The 20,859-nt window shown below is 29.7% G+C and overlaps 3 protein-coding genes across 7 annotated transcripts in view; 1 reads left to right on the forward strand and 2 right to left on the reverse strand.

The window, feature by feature from the left end:
- LOC111638011 overlaps window positions 1-1,317 on the reverse strand; it is an 8,979-nt gene extending 7,662 nt beyond the window's left edge. Inside the window, exons 1-4 of the mRNA XM_023383635.1 lie at window positions 1,119-1,317; window positions 981-1,036; window positions 767-868; window positions 613-696 (exon numbers count right to left, since the gene is read on the reverse strand). Coding sequence (XP_023239403.1) covers window positions 613-696; window positions 767-868; window positions 981-1,036; window positions 1,119-1,293 — 417 coding nt within the window. The 5' untranslated portion in view covers window positions 1,294-1,317. The remainder of the gene's footprint in view (window positions 1-612; window positions 697-766; window positions 869-980; window positions 1,037-1,118) is intronic.
- A 2,235-nt stretch (window positions 1,318-3,552) lies between these two features.
- LOC111638002 lies at window positions 3,553-8,162 on the reverse strand. The gene is made up of 6 exons (XM_023383625.1): window positions 7,750-8,162; window positions 7,605-7,660; window positions 7,388-7,489; window positions 7,219-7,302; window positions 4,306-4,341; window positions 3,553-3,734 (listed from the first exon to the last, which is right to left on the reverse strand). The coding sequence occupies exons 1-6, from the start codon at window positions 7,898-7,900 to the stop codon at window positions 3,678-3,680; spliced, it is 486 nt and encodes a 161-aa protein (XP_023239393.1). The 5' UTR covers window positions 7,901-8,162; the 3' UTR covers window positions 3,553-3,677.
- Window positions 8,163-9,652: 1,490 nt separating this feature from the next.
- Window positions 9,653-17,756, forward strand: LOC111638003. Of its 5 annotated transcripts, none has more exons than XR_002758778.1 (7): window positions 9,653-10,531; window positions 13,741-13,796; window positions 13,904-14,005; window positions 14,081-14,164; window positions 15,674-15,709; window positions 17,023-17,135; window positions 17,211-17,756. XR_002758778.1 is itself a non-coding variant. In XM_023383626.1 (6 exons), exons 1-6 carry the CDS (start codon window positions 10,420-10,422, stop codon window positions 17,074-17,076), a joined length of 444 nt encoding a protein of 147 aa, XP_023239394.1. In that variant the 5' UTR covers window positions 9,653-10,419; the 3' UTR covers window positions 17,077-17,756. The 5 variants fall into 5 exon arrangements, 2 of the variants coding, with proteins under 2 accessions (XP_023239394.1, XP_023239396.1); XR_002758779.1 differs by having other exon boundaries at window positions 17,220-17,756; XR_002758780.1 differs by having other exon boundaries at window positions 17,237-17,756.
- The last annotated feature ends 3,103 nt before the right edge of the window (window positions 17,757-20,859 follow it).

Genomic DNA, 20,859 nt, shown 5'->3' on the forward strand with positions numbered 1-20,859 from the left:
GATTTCCAGAAAATTGTTAAAATTGAAAATAGTTCGTTTGACTAAACGTAAAAATTCTCTAATTAGTCTGGAAACGGGGGACCTAATTCTTGCATTTTGTGAAAACGGGTAAGATTAGCTATAATGTAATTATCTTAATCTTCACTATCGTTGCTTTTTGCCCAGCGAAGCGGGTCCTTGCAGCTAGATTCTAGATTACTTAGAAAAACAGTCTTTTATATATATATATATTGATATATATAACTATACTATTACATACAAATAAAAACCCAGCGAAGCGGGATCTTGCAGCTAGTATAATAATAAAAGAAAAAAATAATTAATATATTACTACAGAAATACAACAGCGACTTTAACAAAAATTATTTAAATACGTTTAAATAACTTAAATATAACAAGATTAAATTACTTATGCCTAGTTACTTAAAACAATTATGTATAAAACCCGATATTCATCAATAATCAGACGATACGTCCGGAATATACCGGGCTATAACAAAGCTAATTAATTACTTGCATTTTAATAATAATTAGCGATAAATAAACTTGTTATAAATAATTTTTAATAAAGAGAAATGAATTAAAATGAAAAATGAAACTAATGTTACTTACATTATAAAAATCAAGAACTTTTCCGTCCTTCTTGTAGCTTATGAGAAGTCCACTTTGTACACAATTAGAAACTGCATTGAATTCCTGAAAAGTGAATTTTCTTTCTATGAAAAGTACTACAAAAATAAATTACAACAGTTTATGAGATACTTACATCAGCTTCGAGATTACACACTTCTTCAATAATTTGGTCTATTGTCATGTTTTTTCCTCTTTCATCTATCGCTTTGAAACAATTTTCCAGAATTTCAAAACCCTTAAGATTATTTATTAAAATACAATTTCAAAATTACCGATATTTTATTACTAGTTAACAGTTTAATATGTTATTTACTATTATACGTATTACATAATAAATATACTCTTACTCTTGACAATTTATACTGAGCAGCGCATTCTGCAACTGGTTTTTTATCTTTCAAAGCTACAGAAAATTATAATATATAATTGTATTAATGCATGTGTAAATTAAATTAATATGTTAAAATTGTAGCAGAAAACATTACCACAATATCTATCCACTGAACGAGTTGGACATAACGGGTAGAAATTTATACAATTGATTTCACAGAGCAAGATAAAGAATATCGATATTAAATATATAAAATTCATATCAGAAATTCTGTAGTGTTGCAGATGTATACCATTCACTCCTGAAATTGAAATTCTTATAGCATGCATATATATCCTTCAAACAATATATATGGCCTTCAATAAATATTAATGTATAATATATATATAAGCATATGTTACCGTTAAAGTCTATAATCCGTTATTCTATAGAATACTTAAACAGGCCCGTTATAATGTATAATATTCTAACATTCTATACTTTAACAAGATATTACATAGTATAACGACCACCACTTCGTTAAAGTATGGAATGAAAATTGTTTTGTTTATAAAGGTCAGGAAATGATATCAACGATGAAATAACGAGTTGGAGCCGTCCCAACCAGTGTCTTTGCCGTCCCAACCAGTGTTTTTGTAGTCCATTCAAGTTATCAGTTCAACATAACGATGCCTTAAACAATCAGCTATAAATCCGCTATTACTAATGATTACATACTAATGTGAAATTCGAAGTGCATATAATTTCATAAAAGAAAGTAACCTTTTAAAATTTTAATAAATTTAAATAAAAATTCCTTTAAAACTAGAGGAAGTTGCACCTGCAGAAACGAAATTTGAGGTGCATGAGAAAAGTATAAATCTTTCTATTTAAGTATAAACATTCTCACGATCAAACCATGTATTGTTTACAATTACGGGCGAAATTCGTCATATTGTTGCCATTCTATCGCCACCTTTAACCTCACACCTGTTAAAACAAATGGTTACCTGACGAATTTTCCCACCACAAAAAGTATAAAAGCCCGACACCTTCCCCTCATCGGGGGAATCGCCGAACGTCGAAGTCAGACATCGCCTTCTCCATCGTAGCCCTACACTCCCATCACAGATTTACACTTTCGTCGCCGACCTATACTTGTGTCACCGATCAGAATCTATTTGGACGACATTAAGGGAAAATATCCCACTAGTATATGCAAAGAGGTATGAACGCTTATTATTGTAATCTCTCTCTCTCATCCGCCAAGTCTATGAAGTTTTGTAAAATTTTTATTTAGTTAGCTAGTTAAATAAGCCATTGTTTGTTTTTAAATGGTGTCGTTACTCGACTTTGCCAACGTCTTATGGTCGACCCCTCCGACTCTCCTCCACTCGCGTAACGCGTAACCGAACGTTACTACCATCCCTGACAAGAAAAGTAGGTCACCGACCTGTGGCCGGAAGGAGAGGACTTTCCGATCTACCCGGCGGCTCACAAATTGGTGTCACGGGAGTGGGGTTTGAATCTAAAAATCCCTAGAAACATCACACTAATATAATAATATCATAATTAATAATTATTTAATACATTATTATAATTATTAATTTAGATAAGAAATGGCTTCTAACGTCTAAATGAGCGCAATTTAAAAGACAATAGTTCTTTGCTAATTGATGAAAAATTATTACGATTTATACGAGAAGTGAAGACAGCTAGATTGACTGACAAGAAAACACCTAGAGATTACTTCAATATTATGATATTCTGGAAGTTCAAGGAATAGAGAAATTATAAAAGTACAGAAGCAGGGGTAATATTGTAATGTTCAAGTAATGATCTGTTTGATATGCTGTACGAAACACATATTTCTTTTGGACATGGTGGCAGAGATCGGATGATAAAAGAACTGAATCTTCATTACAAGAATATTACTCAAGGAGATAACAAGATGTTTTTGAGTGTTTGCGAGTCTTGCCAACAAAAAGGAAACATGGGAAAGAAANTTTAAATTAAAAATAATAATGCAGTATTAAATATCTTTTCTCCATTTTGCAATATTTAAAATAAAATTTAAATAATGATTTTAATCATTCGGAAATGATTTTTTTTTACTAATAACCGAACACATTCTTCTTTCCCTCAACAAAATGTTACTTCTCATAAACATATTTACAAACAATTATATTGGAATGTTTTGTGATTTATGACTTCATTAAATGTTATAACACTATCAAGACTGGTTGTATACGTTAAGTATATTAAGAAAAATCAGTTAAATTTTACTAACATCGGTATTTTTAAAATCATTTTAATTACTTTCTTTACAACACAGAAAAATCACTCAATCCCTTAAGTATTATACAAAGCATTTACGAAATATTAAATTTCTATTTATTTTTTAAAATTTTATTTAAAAATATCTTAAATACATTAAATTCCCAAATAAATACCGTATTGATAGAACTATAAATGCTTTATTTACATATTAAAAGTGCGTATAGTATCTATTGAACTTGATAATTTAATATAATTTCTATAATTAAATAAATCAGAGAAATAATTTTGCTGTAATTTATTTTTGCGTAAAGATAAGAGAATACAGAATAGTCAATTATTTGATTTATTATATGTTCTGAATGATTTACTTGTTACATAATGGGACAAACTCCTAAAGTAAGATAAAAAAAAATCGTTTTATAATTATCGACATTTAAAAGTCTTCGATTTTCAATCATTCATATAATCCTAAAATATCTCCATAAGTAAGGAAATAATGGTTTGCACAGATCTGTACAGAAATAAAAAAAACTGTTGTTAACAATTACATATATCGTTTCGTAAACATTATTTTTATTAAATTTACCATGAATAACATATAATAGACCTATGGCTTATTTTATATTTTAAAGACCTTGCAGAAGAGAAGTGTTATTCCAAATATATATCGAAAGAATGTATATAATATATACGATACATAAAATATGGACTAAAAGTTATTTATATCGTTTAATTTTTCATTGTACACGTGTACACGTTTTCCGTTTACAATTTTTGGGGTAGGAAATAAACGCATTTGCAGAAATTATCTGATCTCTCAGCATATCAAAGCTTTCAAGTGTTTTGATATGCAATTTGAAAAGAATGGAAAACTACCGCTGTCATCTAGTAAAAATATTTTTAATTTATATTAATTTTTTTTATAAATAAAGATTTACAAAATGATCTTTGAAATATTATAGAAAACTAATTTCGAATAAATATTCTAATTCGGGAGTATTTTTATATTGATAAAAGTCTAGTAACAACCGTACTTATTCATAAAAAGTATTCTTATAAATTTATGAAAATGTTTTCGTTACCTTATTTTCCTTTCTTTCTGTAAGAAGCAAACAACTCTAAAAAAAGAAAACAAAAATAATTTTATTGATATTTGGAGTCTTATATATAAGCAGTTTCTGAAATAAAAATACAAGTTTTTATTCAAAAATGCGTATGAAATAAAGTTCGTAAAATATTTATAAAATTTATTGACAAATAANCATTTTCTATTAAATACTGTATATCTATATTTATATGTGTGTTAATATATGTTTAGCAATTTGGTTATCAAAATATGTTGTTTAGCATAGGATAAAAGTATTACTCCTGACAATTAAGTATAATTCAATCATGTTGCATGTAATTGTTAAGTGTTTTCGTATTTATTTTAGATTATAAATACAGTAAACGAGTTTCGAGTGTTTATTGCATTCTTAATTAAAAAAAAAACATATCGAAATTACTTTTTGTATTGATGTTGTCGTTACTTATAATAATATAAATTGTAAAAACGTTATCGTGTTTCTTCACAGCTTCATCATTAAAGAAAACAATAAACAAACAATATTACACAAAACTAAATTTTCAGGAAAAATAATTTTTATATGATAGAATAATACTGAATTAATTTAAGAAGCAATGTTATACATTAGAAATATTCCAGGAAAAATATAAATAGCAACTAGAGCCAAAGAAAAGTATATAAAATTTTAATAAAATGCTGCAATTTTTTGCAAACTTATTACTATCTTTTTAATTCAAAGTGAACTGTTTGTAAAAATTTAATGTACAGGTTCAATTATTTTTTAAATTAAAAATAATAATGCAGTATTAAATATCTTTTCTCCATTTTGCAATATTTAAAATAAAATTTAAATAATGATTTTAATCATTCGGAAATGATTTTTTTTTACTAATAACCGAACACATTCTTCTTTCCCTCAACAAAATGTTACTTCTCATAAACATATTTACAAACAATTATATTGGAATGTTTTGTGATTTATGACTTCATTAAATGTTATAACACTATCAAGACTGGTTGTATACGTTAAGTATATTAAGAAAAATCAGTTAAATTTTACTAACATCGGTATTTTTAAAATCATTTTAATTACTTTCTTTACAACACAGAAAAATCACTCAATCCCTTAAGTATTATACAAAGCATTTACGAAATATTAAATTTCTATTTATTTTTTAAAATTTTATTTAAAAATATCTTAAATACATTAAATTCCCAAATAAATACCGTATTGATAGAACTATAAATGCTTTATTTACATATTAAAAGTGCGTATAGTATCTATTGAACTTGATAATTTAATATAATTTCTATAATTAAATAAATCAGAGAAATAATTTTGCTGTAATTTATTTTTGCGTAAAGATAAGAGAATACAGAATAGTCAATTATTTGATTTATTATATGTTCTGAATGATTTACTTGTTACATAATGGGACAAACTCCTAAAGTAAGATAAAAAAAAATCGTTTTATAATTATCGACATTTAAAAGTCTTCGATTTTCAATCATTCATATAATCCTAAAATATCTCCATAAGTAAGGAAATAATGGTTTGCACAGATCTGTACAGAAATAAAAAAAACTGTTGTTAACAATTACATATATCGTTTCGTAAACATTATTTTTATTAAATTTACCATGAATAACATATAATAGACCTATGGCTTATTTTATATTTTAAAGACCTTGCAGAAGAGAAGTGTTATTCCAAATATATATCGAAAGAATGTATATAATATATACGATACATAAAATATGGACTAAAAGTTATTTATATCGTTTAATTTTTCATTGTACACGTGTACACGTTTTCCGTTTACAATTTTTGGGGTAGGAAATAAACGCATTTGCAGAAATTATCTGATCTCTCAGCATATCAAAGCTTTCAAGTGTTTTGATATGCAATTTGAAAAGAATGGAAAACTACCGCTGTCATCTAGTAAAAATATTTTTAATTTATATTAATTTTTTTTATAAATAAAGATTTACAAAATGATCTTTGAAATATTATAGAAAACTAATTTCGAATAAATATTCTAATTCGGGAGTNATACAAGTTTTTAAAAATGTCTTATTTTCTATCAATAATTGAACAAGAAAAATATTTTCTAGTGCATGCAATATTCATATTAAAAATGTGAGCAGTGTATACTTAAAGTTTCTGTTGTTATAATAAAATTGATTTTTATTATTAACTTTATTGATTTTATATGCGATATTTTATTAGTTTTGGAAAAGGGTGGAGTCTCACATTTTGTGACTGGTTTGTGTCGCATCAACCACTTATTATTCTTTCTGAATATAAAGTACTTTCTTTGTTCTCTAGGCATCTCCTGCTATGAAGACAGAAAAACAAGCCCTGTTATATAATGTTTTAAACAAATAACTGTGCATGAATAATTAAGTATTGATAGATGACCTTACATATATCATCCGATGAAGTTCTCTAGTTGTTATCTTATTTGGCAATCTTTTTATTAAATAATAAAATATTTCTTATTTTCATTTAATCTTTTATGATATACCCAAAAAGAGAAAAGCAGGAAGACCAAATAAAAGGCGACACACTATTACTGTATAAAGAAAACCAATTGCTGTTGTATGGTTTGAAAGGATAAGGCAATAGAAGAGAAAGCTGCCAATAAGGACGTCTCACAAGAAAATTTTCCACAGAAATCGGTGAAAGAAAACTTGAAAAACTTCACTCCGGCAGATTGTTGTTCAGAAAAAGAAATAATTGTTTTTAATAACTAACAGATAAAAACATTAAAAATTTAGATTTAAATATAATTAAATTAATCGTGATAAAGTCGATGACTAATCCAACATATTGTCACGATATAAACTGTACAGTACTTTAAACTGTTAATTATGAATAGAAATGGATAGAAAAACTTTTAAAAAGTAAAAATCTAATGTTAATTACATTAGAGAGTTGAATTAATTTTCCACTTCTGTTATCATCTAGGAAACTTGCTACCTCACCACAGTTAGCAACTGCGTTGTATTCCTAAAATGTAATTTTTTCTCTATAAGTAATATTATAGAAAAGTATATGTCATATGTAAATTAATAATAATTTATAAGACTCTTACATGCACACCCAGGTAACAGAGTTCTTCTATGATTTGGTTTATTGTCATATTTTTTCCTTTGTAGACCATCGCTTTGAAACAATTTTCCGCTATTTCAAAAAGCTTGAAAAAGATTGATTAAAATCCGGTTCCAAAGTTATTTACATTTTATTTTCATTAAATAGTTAAATATATTAATAATTATTATACGTATCAAGTAATAAATATATATTCTTACTCTTGGAGGAATATAAGTATAAGCACATTCTAAAGATCCCCTTTTATCTTTCAAGGCTACAAAATATCATTATTTATAATAAATAACTAGAATTAAATACGTATAAATTGAGTTAATATCTCAAAAATGTTACTGAAAACATTACCACAGTATCTATCTAATGTACGAGTTGGACATAACTGGTAGAAATTCCGACAGTTGATTCCATGCAGAAAGATAAATAAAAACAGAATTACATATATGAAATTCATTTCAGAATTCTGTAATGAAACGTCGCAGATGTAAAACTTTCGCATTTTAAATTCGAATGTTTATGACATGTATCGGTACATGAATTGCTCAACCATTCATATCGTTGATTGTTATTTATTGAAGGTTAATGCAAATTAACTAACAAGAAACATCTATTTCTAACAGAAGAAACACAAATGGGATATATTTTAATCATTTTTTATAATAATTATAAATGTATTATTTTCTTCTTGTGTTAAAAAAAAGGTAGATGTTATAATCGTTCTACTGTAAAATTAACTTAGATTATTTTTTACATAAGTAATTAATTCAGATTAATTGTTTTTTATATACATCAAAATTTCTTTTAATTTTCCTATTTTTAAATATAAATTTTATTTTTTTTGTTATTTTTAAGATGATTATAATTTTTGCATAAATGTTTAAAAATACTGTATATAAGTGACTAAAAAAACACCGATATAGTCGATACAAGTTTTTAAAAATGTCTTATTTTCTATCAATAATTGAACAAGAAAAATATTTTCTAGTGCATGCAATATTCATATTAAAAATGTGAGCAGTGTATACTTAAAGTTTCTGTTGTTATAATAAAATTGATTTTTATTATTAACTTTATTGATTTTATATGCGATATTTTATTAGTTTTGGAAAAGGGTGGAGTCTCACATTTTGTGACTGGTTTGTGTCGCATCAACCACTTATTATTCTTTCTGAATATAAAGTACTTTCTTTGTTCTCTAGGCATCTCCTGCTATGAAGACAGAAAAACAAGCCCTGTTATATAATGTTTTAAACAAATAACTGTGCATGAATAATTAAGTATTGATAGATGACCTTACATATATCATCCGATGAAGTTCTCTAGTTGTTATCTTATTTGGCAATCTTTTTATTAAATAATAAAATATTAAACAAGGCCACTGGAACTTTTTTCATTCAAAGAAGTTTAAATTTTAGCAAATTTCAATTCATTCTTTATAGGCTACTAAAATTTTTTTTTAAGTAATTAAAAATCTTTTATAATCTAAATTGATTATATTTAGATGAAATTAAGGTTAGTTCACAGTGAGCGCAATTCGCTGGCGAAAGAGATAAACAGAGCGAATAACACGTCAGACATGACGTCGTTTTCGGCGAATTGCTTCGAAATTCGGAACTGTCAAACTGTTTCGCTAGCGAAAAACTTTTGCCACCGATCGTATTCCCGCTAGTTGTCACGTAGTTCTTATTGTTTTCAAGATGGCTACAGAAACCTTCTCACGCAATAGAGTAGATGTTATAATTCACGGTTTTTTAATATTCCTCTCGACCAGAATCGTTTTCTTTGTGATGTATCTTTTTTCTCAATAAATAAACAAAGATGATTAACAGCAGAATATCGGAAGCAGCCATTCTGTTTTTCGAGATGACGTTTTCTCTTGCAAATAATTGGCTGTTTAAAATACGCAGTCGCTTTTCACTTTTGAATGTGTGGATCAATTTCGCTAAACGAATAAAAATCGCTTTTCTTTTTTCTCATTCGCTTTCGCTATTCTCTCAGTGTGAAATAACTCTAACTGTGCAAAATTTGGATCCACATCGGTGAAAGGGTTTAGGGGTTTGTAGAAAAGATGAAACCGGTAGGAAGTAGAGAGAGAGTCGAGTTTTAAGGTAGCTTACGTACTATACATCGGAAAGTGAAAGCTTTCCCAATGACACGGATGTATTTCGCGACAATTGCAACTTTCTTGTAGGCATTTTATCGTCGATAAGCTCGTTCGCACAGTGTACACCTGAAAGAACTAAATTTATGTAGATAGATATCTGATAACATAAGGATATTATTATAAGAAACGAGTAACCAAAATAATATAAATAAAGCATATAAGTTACATAACTACCCAAACTGTACGAATCGAAACCAAAAATATAACACAATAATAAGTTTAAAAAACCCATCCGATGGCGAAGGGTATTCTTGAACGAAGTAGACAAATACACGGTAAAAACATCGTTCTCGTACATTTTCTTTTTCTAATATAAAAATAGTATATAGCCTATGTTCATCCTGAAGGAATAAGCTTTGCAATTGCGAAATAATTTTAAAAATCGGCTCAGTTTATTCGGAGTTTACCTCTAGCAAACAAACGAACAAACAAACATTTTCGCTTTACGTATTAGAAAGCCTGTAGATAACTTTTAACTTTTATTTAATATTTTAAAAATCTTATTTAAATATAGGCTATAACTAAACCTCAAATTAAAATTATTAAAATTGTATAACATCTTCCCCAGGCTATAAAATATTTATGAAAAAATTGTTTAACAACGATCTTATTTGATATTCCAGGAATAAAGCTGATCGTATAGATAAAGGCAAATTCACTATTATATAATAAACAAAGCAACCTTGAGAAAGTAACCTGTAGAAGGTTATCAAGAAGACTGAATAATTCAAATTATTTTGAAGATGAAATAATTGGTTTGGATCAGCGAATCAATCATTGAGAAGTCTTTCAGCTTTAAAAAAAACTCATATAAATATATCAAAAGTTAATCAGAAGCAATTTAAAATATCGAAATGAAAGTTAAAAGTTTCATTTTTCTTACTTTGCTTTATTTTTTTAAAACCGAGGGCTTAAATACAAAACCATACTCATTTTGTTTAAAGAGTTTTGTGGATAGATATTGTGGTAAGAAATTTTTTAAGTATAAATTTATATATTTAATTATAATTAAATTATCAAACGCCTAAAATAGGAAATATTCATTATTTTCTGATAGGCTATATAGGAAATATTCATTATTTTCTGACCGTTAAAGTCTATAATCCGTTATTCTATAGAATACTTAAACAGGCCCGTTATAATGTATAATATTCTAACATTCTATACTTTAACAAGATATTACATAGTATAACGACCACCACTTCGTTAAAGTATGGAATGAAAATTGTTTTGTTTATAAAGGTCAGGAAATGATATCAACGATGAAATAACGAGTTGGAGCCGTCCCAACCAGTGTCTTTGCCGTCCCAACCAGTGTTTTTGTAGTCCATTCAAGTTATCAGTTCAACATAACGATGCCTTAAACAATCAGCTATAAATCCGCTATTACTAATGATTACATACTAATGTGAAATTCGAAGTGCATATAATTTCATAAAAGAAAGTAACCTTTTAAAATTTTAATAAATTTAAATAAAAATTCCTTTAAAACTAGAGGAAGTTGCACCTGCAGAAACGAAATTTGAGGTGCATGAGAAAAGTATAAATCTTTCTATTTAAGTATAAACATTCTGACGATCAAACCATGTATTGTTTACAATTACGGGCGAAATTCGTCATATTGTTGCCATTCTATCGCCACCTTTAACCTCACACCTGTTAAAACAAATGGTTACCTGACGAATTTTCCCACCACAAAAAGTATAAAAGCCCGACACCTTCCCCTCATCGGGGGAATCGCCGAACGTCGAAGTCAGACATCGCCTTCTCCATCGTAGCCCTACACTCCCATCACAGATTTACACTTTCGTCGCCGACCTATACTTGTGTCACCGATCAGAATCTATTTGGACGACATTAAGGGAAAATATCCCACTAGTATATGCAAAGAGGTATGAACGCTTATTATTGTAATCTCTCTCTCTCATCCGCCAAGTCTATGAAGTTTTGTAAAATTTTTATTTAGTTAGCTAGTTAAATAAGCCATTGTTTGTTTTTAAATGGTGTCGTTACTCGACTTTGCCAACGTCTTATGGTCGACCCCTCCGACTCTCCTCCACTCGCGTAACGCGTAACCGAACGTTACTACCATCCCTGACAAGAAAAGTAGGTCACCGACCTGTGGCCGGAAGGAGAGGACTTTCCGATCTACCCGGCGACTCACAAATTGGTGTCACGGGAGTGGGGTTTGAATCTAAAAATCCCTAGAAACATCACACTAATATAATAATATCATAATTAATAATTATTTAATACATTATTATAATTATTAATTTAGATAAGAAATGGCTTCTAACGTCTAAATGAGCGCAATTTAAAAGACAATAGTTCTTTGCTAATTGATGAAAAATTATTACGATTTATACGAGAAGTGAAGACAGCTAGATTGACTGACAAGAAAACACCTAGAGATTACTTCAATATTATGATATTCTGGAAGTTCAAGGAATAGAGAAATTATAAAAGTACAGAAGCAGGGGTAATATTGTAATGTTCAAGTAATGATCTGTTTGATATGCTGTACGAAACACATATTTCTTTTGGACATGGTGGCAGAGATCGGATGATAAAAGAACTGAATCTTCATTACAAGAATATTACTCAAGGAGATAACAAGATGTTTTTGAGTGTTTGCGAGTCTTGCCAACAAAAAGGAAACATGGGAAAGAAAAGTTGTTTTGTAAAGTCGATGGTCAAGTTATTGTGAAGTCAATGCTATTTTCACATATGAATTCAAGATGTCAGGTAGATCTGATAGATTTTCAGTTTCAACCTGATAGAAACTACAAGTTTATTTTGGCGTACCATGTTCACCTGACTAAGTTTGTTGTTTTAAGGCCTCTCCAAACAAAGAGGGCCGAAGAAGTTGGTACACACTTACTTGATATATTTGTGCTTCTCGGTGCATCCTGCATGTTTCAGTCTGATAATAGCCGCGAATTTTGCAATATGCTCATAGAAGACTTAAAAGTAACTTGGCCAGAACTTAAAATTGTACACGGGAGACCAAGGTACAGTCAGAGTGAAGAAATTGTAGAGAGCCAACCAAGACATAGAAAATATGCTGACAACCTGAATGCAAGATAATTAATCTACTTCATGGAGTAACGGTCTAAAATTTATTCAGTTCATGAAAAATAGAGCTTCCACTCTGGTTTAAAGAAATCTTACGAAGCTATGTTCGGGTATGCAGCAAAGGAGGGATTGTCATTACACCCATTTCAAGGAAAGCATTTGATTCATTGAATAATAAACATGATTTGCAAGATGATTTGTCTGAAACACGAAATAAGGACACTTGAGTTGAAGAACCGCATCTATATTATGAGAAATTTGCTCAAGGGATCCTGAGGATCACCTAGAAAGCTACATTTCAGAAGATGATGTTGAATAGAAGATCTGCAAGTTATATAAAATAAACTGAATGTCCAGAAAAAGAGAAGAGGCCAAAGAATGTTTGGAAATACAAGCAAATAAAATGAAATTACTGTCACATTCTGGGGCATATGTAGGAAGGACTGTTCGTATTCCGGTGCCTGATGTTGACAGAGGAAGAAGAGATTCCAGATCCATTCTTGTTATGGAAGAAATTAAAAAGTGATTCTATCAATTGGAAACAAGAAATAAGCGCCTCAAACTGTTATATTACAGGAATCAATTTAGTGTCTGCGAACAAAAATTAATATCAATTGACGAAATACCGAACATTGAAATATCACTCTATTTTATCACTACAACCCAAAGTGTTGGTATGGGTCAGGTCTTCAAGAAATGCTCATGCAAAAAACAATGTGACAACAAAGGATGTGCTTGTCTAAAAAATAATGTTCTCTTCAATTCCAAATTCCACTCCAGCACTCCTTGTTTTAATAAATAGAAATTATTATAGTTTTACAGTATTTATTTATTATATAAAATAAAATTATTTAGCAAGTTAAAGTTGCATTTATTTTATTACTTCTATTTCATATTCTAACACTGGTTAGTTAATTCATAGAACATCTATCTATTCCTTAGAATAACTAGTTAAACTATTTTTAATTCATTCCAAACTTTACCTAAACCAGACATGTATTCTATAGAATAATGGCATTCAATACTTTAACAGTAATATATGCATAAAAGAATTATAATTATTATGCTTAAATTTTAATGCTATTTTAATTTTTATACAGCTTTGACTGATCGAAAAGCAATATCCGAATGTGTAAGACAACTTAACGGTAGCAGAGTAAGCATAAAATATATTTTTATATAATGTTAATGTAATTATTTTAACAAATAAATAGCTAAAATATCATTATTATTAACATTTTCTTTTATTATTTATTATTTTAGAATTTTGAGATATTTGAACATTGTTATAATTCCATTTCTGAATTTGGAGTATCTTTGAGTTCAAGTGAAAAGCTGAATAGAGTTTGTGATTTGGATATTGATGTAACACCAATTTCTATCGCAATATATTTTATGTCTAAAAGTTTTATAATATTAAAAAAACATTAACTATTTTAGGAATATATTGGAATCTCTAATTGTTGCGAATATGGGGCAATTTTGGATCTAAAAAGAAAGGGAAACGTATACAATAATAATCAGGTAAATCAAAGCCATTAATTTTTTTAATATTTGAAAATATAAATGAATTTAATTTTAAACAAATTTAAATGAATAGTTAATTTAATGCAAATCACGCGTCATGTTTGACACAGTGACGTTACTTGGAAGTTCAAGTAAGCCTATAATTTGCGTCCAGGTAGAGTCTTACCTGCTCATATCTGCTCATCTCATGAATCCGAATACAAGGCATAACTTGTACAAAAGTATACTCCTTGTTTTTAAGTAAATTATTGGGCTGAAAATAATATTAGCTCAAAAAAATTTGGGCGATCTGCCTTCCTAATTCGTAATAATTATTAATTCAAAATTAATATTAGCCACTTTATTAGGTTTTGAAATATTGACGTTCATCTTTAATGAAATACAAAACGATATTAGGCATATTTTATTTTTTCATAAAGTGGCAAGTTTTTGTGGAGGAAGACTCGCTTCTTTAAAAGCTCTGATCCCACTCAATTTCGGCGATCGCCATTGATATATTCCATGGCCGAAAAAAACCTCACACTTTCAGTGAAGGTCAACAGAATGCACAGAAATTTGTTACTCAAAAACGATAAAACTCCTTAGAATGTTGTGTCAAGTGGGTCCGGTCCCATCAGTGGCCGAGTAATTGGTCATGGGTTCTCGCATCGCCAACAAGCTGGCCAATTAGAGTTTTCTGGGTTTTCTTCATTTAAGTAACACCTAAAGAGGGGCCATTTCCCTCTAAAGGTCTTTCGGAAGGCATTTACCTCTCGGCAGATCGTCCACTTATCGCGTTGCTGTAATAAAATAAATCTAACCAAGTGGATCTGACATTTTGAAAGCGTTCGATTCAATATAATTGTTTAGTCGAAATACTAAAATGTACGTAAAAATGAACAATTTTTATTATATACTAGCTGCAAGATCCCGCTTCGCTGGGTTTTTATTTGTATGTAATTGTATAGTTTTATATATATATATATAAAAGACTGTTTTTCTAAGTAATCTAGAATCTAGCTGCAAGGACCCGCAAAAGCGCAAAAAACCGCCTGTAAATCTTGCATGCCGCTTTATATTAACACTTCCTTTGTTACTCAACACTTCCATTGTTAACATTTCCATTCTTAACACTTCCACTGTTAACACTTCTATTGTTAACACTTCCATTGTTGACACTTCCATTGTTACACATCTTCGAAGTCAACCACTTTAAACCCCATATCTCACGCACCCTTATAGCTATCGAGACTCAACCACCATAGTGCACGAATGGAGACTTGGGGCTACTACCACATACAAACACCATTCACGTACGATGTGTAGTTTTGGCGAAAAAGTGAAATATAGGGACATACATGTCCATTTATATATATATATATATATAGATAGATATAGATTATATAATGACGATAAACGAAAAGCAGCAATAAATATTGATTATATGGTCAGTATTTATCGTCGCTTTTTCTCGAATATTTAAATGAAAATATTGTGAATCGCATTTAATTTTTAATATATTTACAGCACTGCCTTTCTAAACAAGAAAGAATAGAAAGGAATGTAAGTAAATTTTTAAATTAAAAAAATGTATTTGTTATTATTTATACCAGTATTCACTGTTGTTCATTTTACTTTCCCAGCTCTGTTATATATAACAGAGGGAAAGAATGGCGATCGGCCAAAAAATGACCCCCCCAAAGACTTTTACATTTTTGGACTCAGGGGACCTTGAAACGTCGAGAAATACAAAAACTCGTGGTGTTTTTTCTATATGTATGGATGTTAGGGTTTATAGGGGCGCAATTTTGTTTACCTATTTTAAAGCTTAATAACACTTGCGCTTTTTGTCGAAAATTTCTGAAATATTGCAGGGAGGTTTGTGTATTAGGAGGATTGATGATATTAAATCTTTGTGGTTAAAGTCGAGGGAGTGGGAGACAGAGGTAAGGTACTGTACCTTATCTGGGATACGTTCAACTGGACGACGGCCAGTGGGCATTGGCCATCTGGACAACGGATGATCAACTGGGCTACCGCTAACTGGATGACGGATATCTGGGCGACAAAATAAGAGATAAATGATAGACAAAATACAAATTATTTTATTGTTTTCTTTATTAAAATTACCATTCGAAAAGAATGGTGATTTTATTGAGCTGCTACCCGGTAAATTTCAATATTTTTTAAAAAATGGGCTAAACGAAGTGTTTTGCATTTCTCGATGTTTCAGGGTTTACTGAGACCAAAAGTGTAAAATTCGTAGGAGGTCATTTTTTGACCGATTGCCTTACTTTTCCTCTGTTATATATAACAGAGTCAGGAAAGTAATATTAATGATGTATAATTTAGTTTAAGATATATTATTCAGTCTTTTATAAATCTACAAATATAATTGTATTTTCAATTAAGGAATAATGAATTGATACGTAATATTATTTTCTAAATTCTATAACATCGTTTTCTTTCAACTAACCTTAAAGTATATTATATATTAACTTTTTACAATGATCAAAATTTTGCGGTGTGATATGCATAACAAATAAATAAATCATTTTTTATAGAATGCGAATCGTGATTCATGTTAACAAATGCATTATTCAAGATCATTCCATCACCACCACTATCATCATCATCATCATCGTGTTTCTGCTATTATTGCTTATTTTATTTTCTTTTTATTAATTACAGGATTATGACCATTTTGATTATATTTAAATTACTTAATTATGATTTAATTGTAGTTAAATTTTAAATTGATGTAATTAAATATACTAAATTTAGTTGTAGATAGGGTATAAGTTAATAAAATACGTAAAAATTATTATTTTTATAGCTTTTCAATTATTAATAAAAATTTTTTTTATTAATCATAGGTTTGTGGACATCTACGACTTCATCATATTCCGAAATTCTATAATCCAATTTAAACTTTCGTATGCTTTTCGGACAGTCTATCATCCCTCATCAGCTGTGCTTGTTACAATTGGTGAGTTTGCAGGACTTTAAATGGTAGTACTGTACATTCTATTTGATAACAAATCGTACGTGTCTTCATTATTAGTTTTTACAGATTTCTTTTATTGACAGTACAAACAGTAGCAGAGTTTATACATAATGAATGCTGTTTAATAAATTAATTGTGAAGTAAATGAAGTTTTTGCAATCTGTCAGCTCGTACCAATTACGTTTACTACTACTAACGCGATGCTACTGTGACAATGCCGAAGGGCTCGACCACATTCTTCGCACCACAGGACCGAAGGGTCGACATCGCGTAGGCGAAGACCGCAATGACAACTTCGTCAGGACTGACACCACTGTGTCTTTGAGTAGACACAGACCGTTACATTCGCAGGTACACGCGAGTAGTCACGTCTGTGGAAGCTTAAGTTTGGAATGGAGACGGAGGGAGATATCCGGAAGAAGTGCACTCCAAGAGGCTATTCATTTAACAAACTCCCGTTTATTCAGAGAGGCTGTTTACAGGATTTTGAGACTGAGGAGCTAGCTTTCTCACTAACTCGAGTAACCATCAACGGGGAAGCTTATCATATCAAGAGAGAGAGAGAACTTACAAAACTTTCGCGCGACGACAAATACCTGGAGTTCGAGTAGGTCCTTGATGTAGGTTCGTCCTTAGGCCTCTCCAAAGTGGTTCAGAATTTAATTGAATCGGGTGCTAGTTCAAATCCAATTAAGTTCAGGTGCTAATCCACAGGTTGATCTAGGAAGCGGCTATGGTGGAGAGCCCGCACACGGGAAAAGCCTCCGTCGTCATTGTCCCCTCTTGTTTATAAGGGGGTCTCTCCTGGGTTTTTCCCATGATTCGACCCGGAGATTTAGTACTTCGGGCCCAATGATCGAGTTTCACTCTTTACTTCCGAGTGACGCATATGCGGTGTCTCTTTAAACAAGGAACTAAGTCCGTGAGAACATTTTAATCGCTGAGTCAATCAACAATTTTTTCGAAATGGAAAATTATCTTATTCCGAACAACAAAAATGTTATAATAATTTATAATGATTTTATAATAAAGGTTTCCCGTAAATGCAGTTCTCATACTACTATAAGTTGGTATGAGGTACTTTAGTGCTCGTATATCCAAATCTTAATCTTAGATATTGCTAAAAGACACAAGATATATGGATGCAAGATCTGAAAATATTAGATCTGTTGCTCGATATTTGGAATATGACAAAACCTTAAACTTTTTGAGATTCTCAGTGACAGATATGCTGTTATCATTTCATCTTTATTTTACGCCATTATTTCAAGTTACAGATACAACTACTAGCTATTCTATTAGCATATTTCGGTGAGTACACGTCAGAAGCACATCAAAGAAAAGCAGTTCTTTCGAAGAACTTTTATACTTTTTTGTTTTAATGTATATTGTGTTTAATGTATAATGTAGTGTATTTTTAAATTTTATATTATTGTTGTCTTTATGTATATTTGTTAATTTTGGGAGTAGACATCATCTGTCCTTCGGGACTTTTCTTTTACTTGTAAAAATAAATAAAATATGTAACGTTTCTTAAAAAATATTATTTAAGTTTACCGGGTCAATAGAAAAGAGTGGTGGTTTTAATAAGGAAAACAATAAAATGTTTTTATTTTGTTGATGGTGTTCCGATTTTGGCAATTTGTGAATTTGTTTTCCTTTAAGCCGTCGGCTTTTGCCACAGAAACTACTAATGTAAATTAGGCAAGAGAGAGAGAAAGATAAAAAAAAAAAAAGGCTTTTGCCAACGTTAAGAAAGTTTAATGGCCGGTTTAGCGAGGAAAGTTATACACTACGAATACTTCCGATAACTAAAATACTTTGTTAATTTAATTGACTTTGTTAATTTAATTGACTTTGTTAATTTAAGATCGTTACTGCTAAAATCAATTAATCGTTTATTAACAACATGCCTACCTAGTTTCATAATTTAACATCGTGCAACTTTGGATTGTGGAATTACCCGAAGATTAACGTAGCCTATGTGACGAGAAACTGTATCACCTCGTAGTAATAAATTATAATATTTTGAAAAAATCATAGCTGGCGTAATAAAATCATAATACGAAAATTCTATCACGGGATTCCAATCGTTACTCCACCATGACGACATTCATTTTGAAAAATGCATATGACATTTGTCAAAGATGTACAGTAGAGCCTCGATTATCTGACCCCCGATTAACCGACACCTCGGTTAACCGACCGTCCTAGTCGGCAAATTTCAAATGTCCGCTAGTGATGTGGCGCTACAATATTTGGCTATCTCTTGGCTACTTTAATGTTATTTTTACGTGTTTTAGCTGGCAACACTCATTCGACCATGAAAGGGAGCCAGTATTTAAACGAGGCTTAATTTTCTAATTTTTAACGATACAATAGCGATGATTATTATTTTAAAAAATTTTTGTTAGGCTTAACATCGATGAAAATTCAACGCGAAGTAGATTAATAGCGATATACTAATATACTAATTACATGGGATATAATAATATACTACACTAATAATGGATTTTTTCATACTTTTCGGTTATCCGACTTTTCAATTATCTGACCAACCCCAGTCCCCAATTGGGTCGGATAATCGAGGCTCTACTGTATCTTAGTTTATTAAATTATTAATAAAAATCAATTTGGAGTAATTATCAATAATTCTGAAAAAATTTATTATTTTATCTCCCTAAATTCGCTTTTTTCCACTTATAATATATTGTAAGACTTATACGAAGCTCTATTTATCTCGATCTCAGCGGTGTTAGGTGTTTCGTTTAGTATCTATCTAGAAGAGTGCCGCCATCTAGTGGACGAAATTAAAATCATTTTTCATATTGTTTCGTCATATTCTAGTGTTAGATTTATCAAATAAAAATTATACATTTTAAATTTCAGCCCAAATACTGTAAAAACTTACACCGTGTAATGTTTAAGGAATACAATACATTGAATATAATTTATAAACTTTTATTCACACACTTTATATAAATACTGTATACACATCTTATTCTTTATTTAGATGTCTTCTTAATGAATATTTTTCTGGTTAAAGCTTAATGCAGAACGTATATTCAAGTAAGGGATCGCTCTCTACATTTGTTATTTTATTACACTTCAACAGAATTTTTTTAAATGTTTGTAGACAAAACTTGAAAACATAAATTAACGAAAAATGAATAAGAAATTTTATTTACAGTATTGTGATATATCATGAAGTTAAAACATTGATATATATTTTATAAAATAATTTGGAAGTAAAAATTTAATTAAACAGGGTGAGTCATACAACGTGAAATAGTAAAATATCTCAAAAACAGTGTTGCAGAGGAGAAATGTTAAAAATAGCATTTGTTTGTTTTGAAGAAGGAAAACAGCATTTGATTCTATGCGAAACAACAAATAACTTAAGTATGAAATGTTTTTCTGTTTATCACTTTTAGTTTTCACAACATTTCAATTTTAAACGAAGGTTAACAAAATTTCTCTTTTCAAAATGAAAACCAATTTTTTATTGCCAAAACATAACGAATCAATTGTAATGAAGAAATTAATCTAACAAATATTAAAAAATGGCTTTCAACCTCGATACATTTTTCTACGTGTTCAAGAAAAGATCGGTGACAGGTTAAAAGTGTTTCTTCTGGAATATTTTTCAAGAATTTTGTATTCGTTCCTGCATGTTTTCTGGGGTGGTAGGTACAATTTATCCTGG

The sequence above is a fragment of the Centruroides sculpturatus genome, unplaced genomic scaffold (genome assembly GCF_000671375.1).
Source record: "Centruroides sculpturatus isolate CEXI.00-Female unplaced genomic scaffold, Cexi_2.0 scaffold1156, whole genome shotgun sequence".
Classification (NCBI taxonomy): domain Eukaryota; kingdom Metazoa; phylum Arthropoda; class Arachnida; order Scorpiones; family Buthidae; genus Centruroides; species Centruroides sculpturatus.

Excerpts from the sequence above, each read along its gene's own strand:
- LOC111638003 (XM_023383626.1), top strand. The coding sequence starts at position 10,420 with ATGAAAGTTAAAAGTTTCATTTTTCTTACTTTGCTTTATTTTTTTAAA. Across the intron at positions 14,006-14,080 it reads TTTGTGATTTGGATATTGAT|GAATATATTGGAATCTCTAA; the intron begins GTAACACCAATT and ends TAACTATTTTAG. Across the intron at positions 15,710-17,022 it reads AAGAAAGAATAGAAAGGAAT|GTTTGTGGACATCTACGACT; the intron begins GTAAGTAAATTT and ends TATTAATCATAG.
- LOC111638002 (XM_023383625.1), bottom strand. The coding sequence starts at position 7,900 with ATGCGAAAGTTTTACATCTGCGACGTTTCATTACAGAATTCTGAAATG. Across the intron at positions 7,490-7,604 it reads ATACTTATATTCCTCCAAGA|CTTTTTGAAATAGCGGAAAA; the intron begins GTAAGAATATAT and ends ATCTTTTTCAAG. Across the intron at positions 4,342-7,218 it reads AATTAATTCAACTCTCTAAT|AGTTGTTTGCTTCTTACAGA; the intron begins GTAATTAACATT and ends TTCTTTTTTTAG.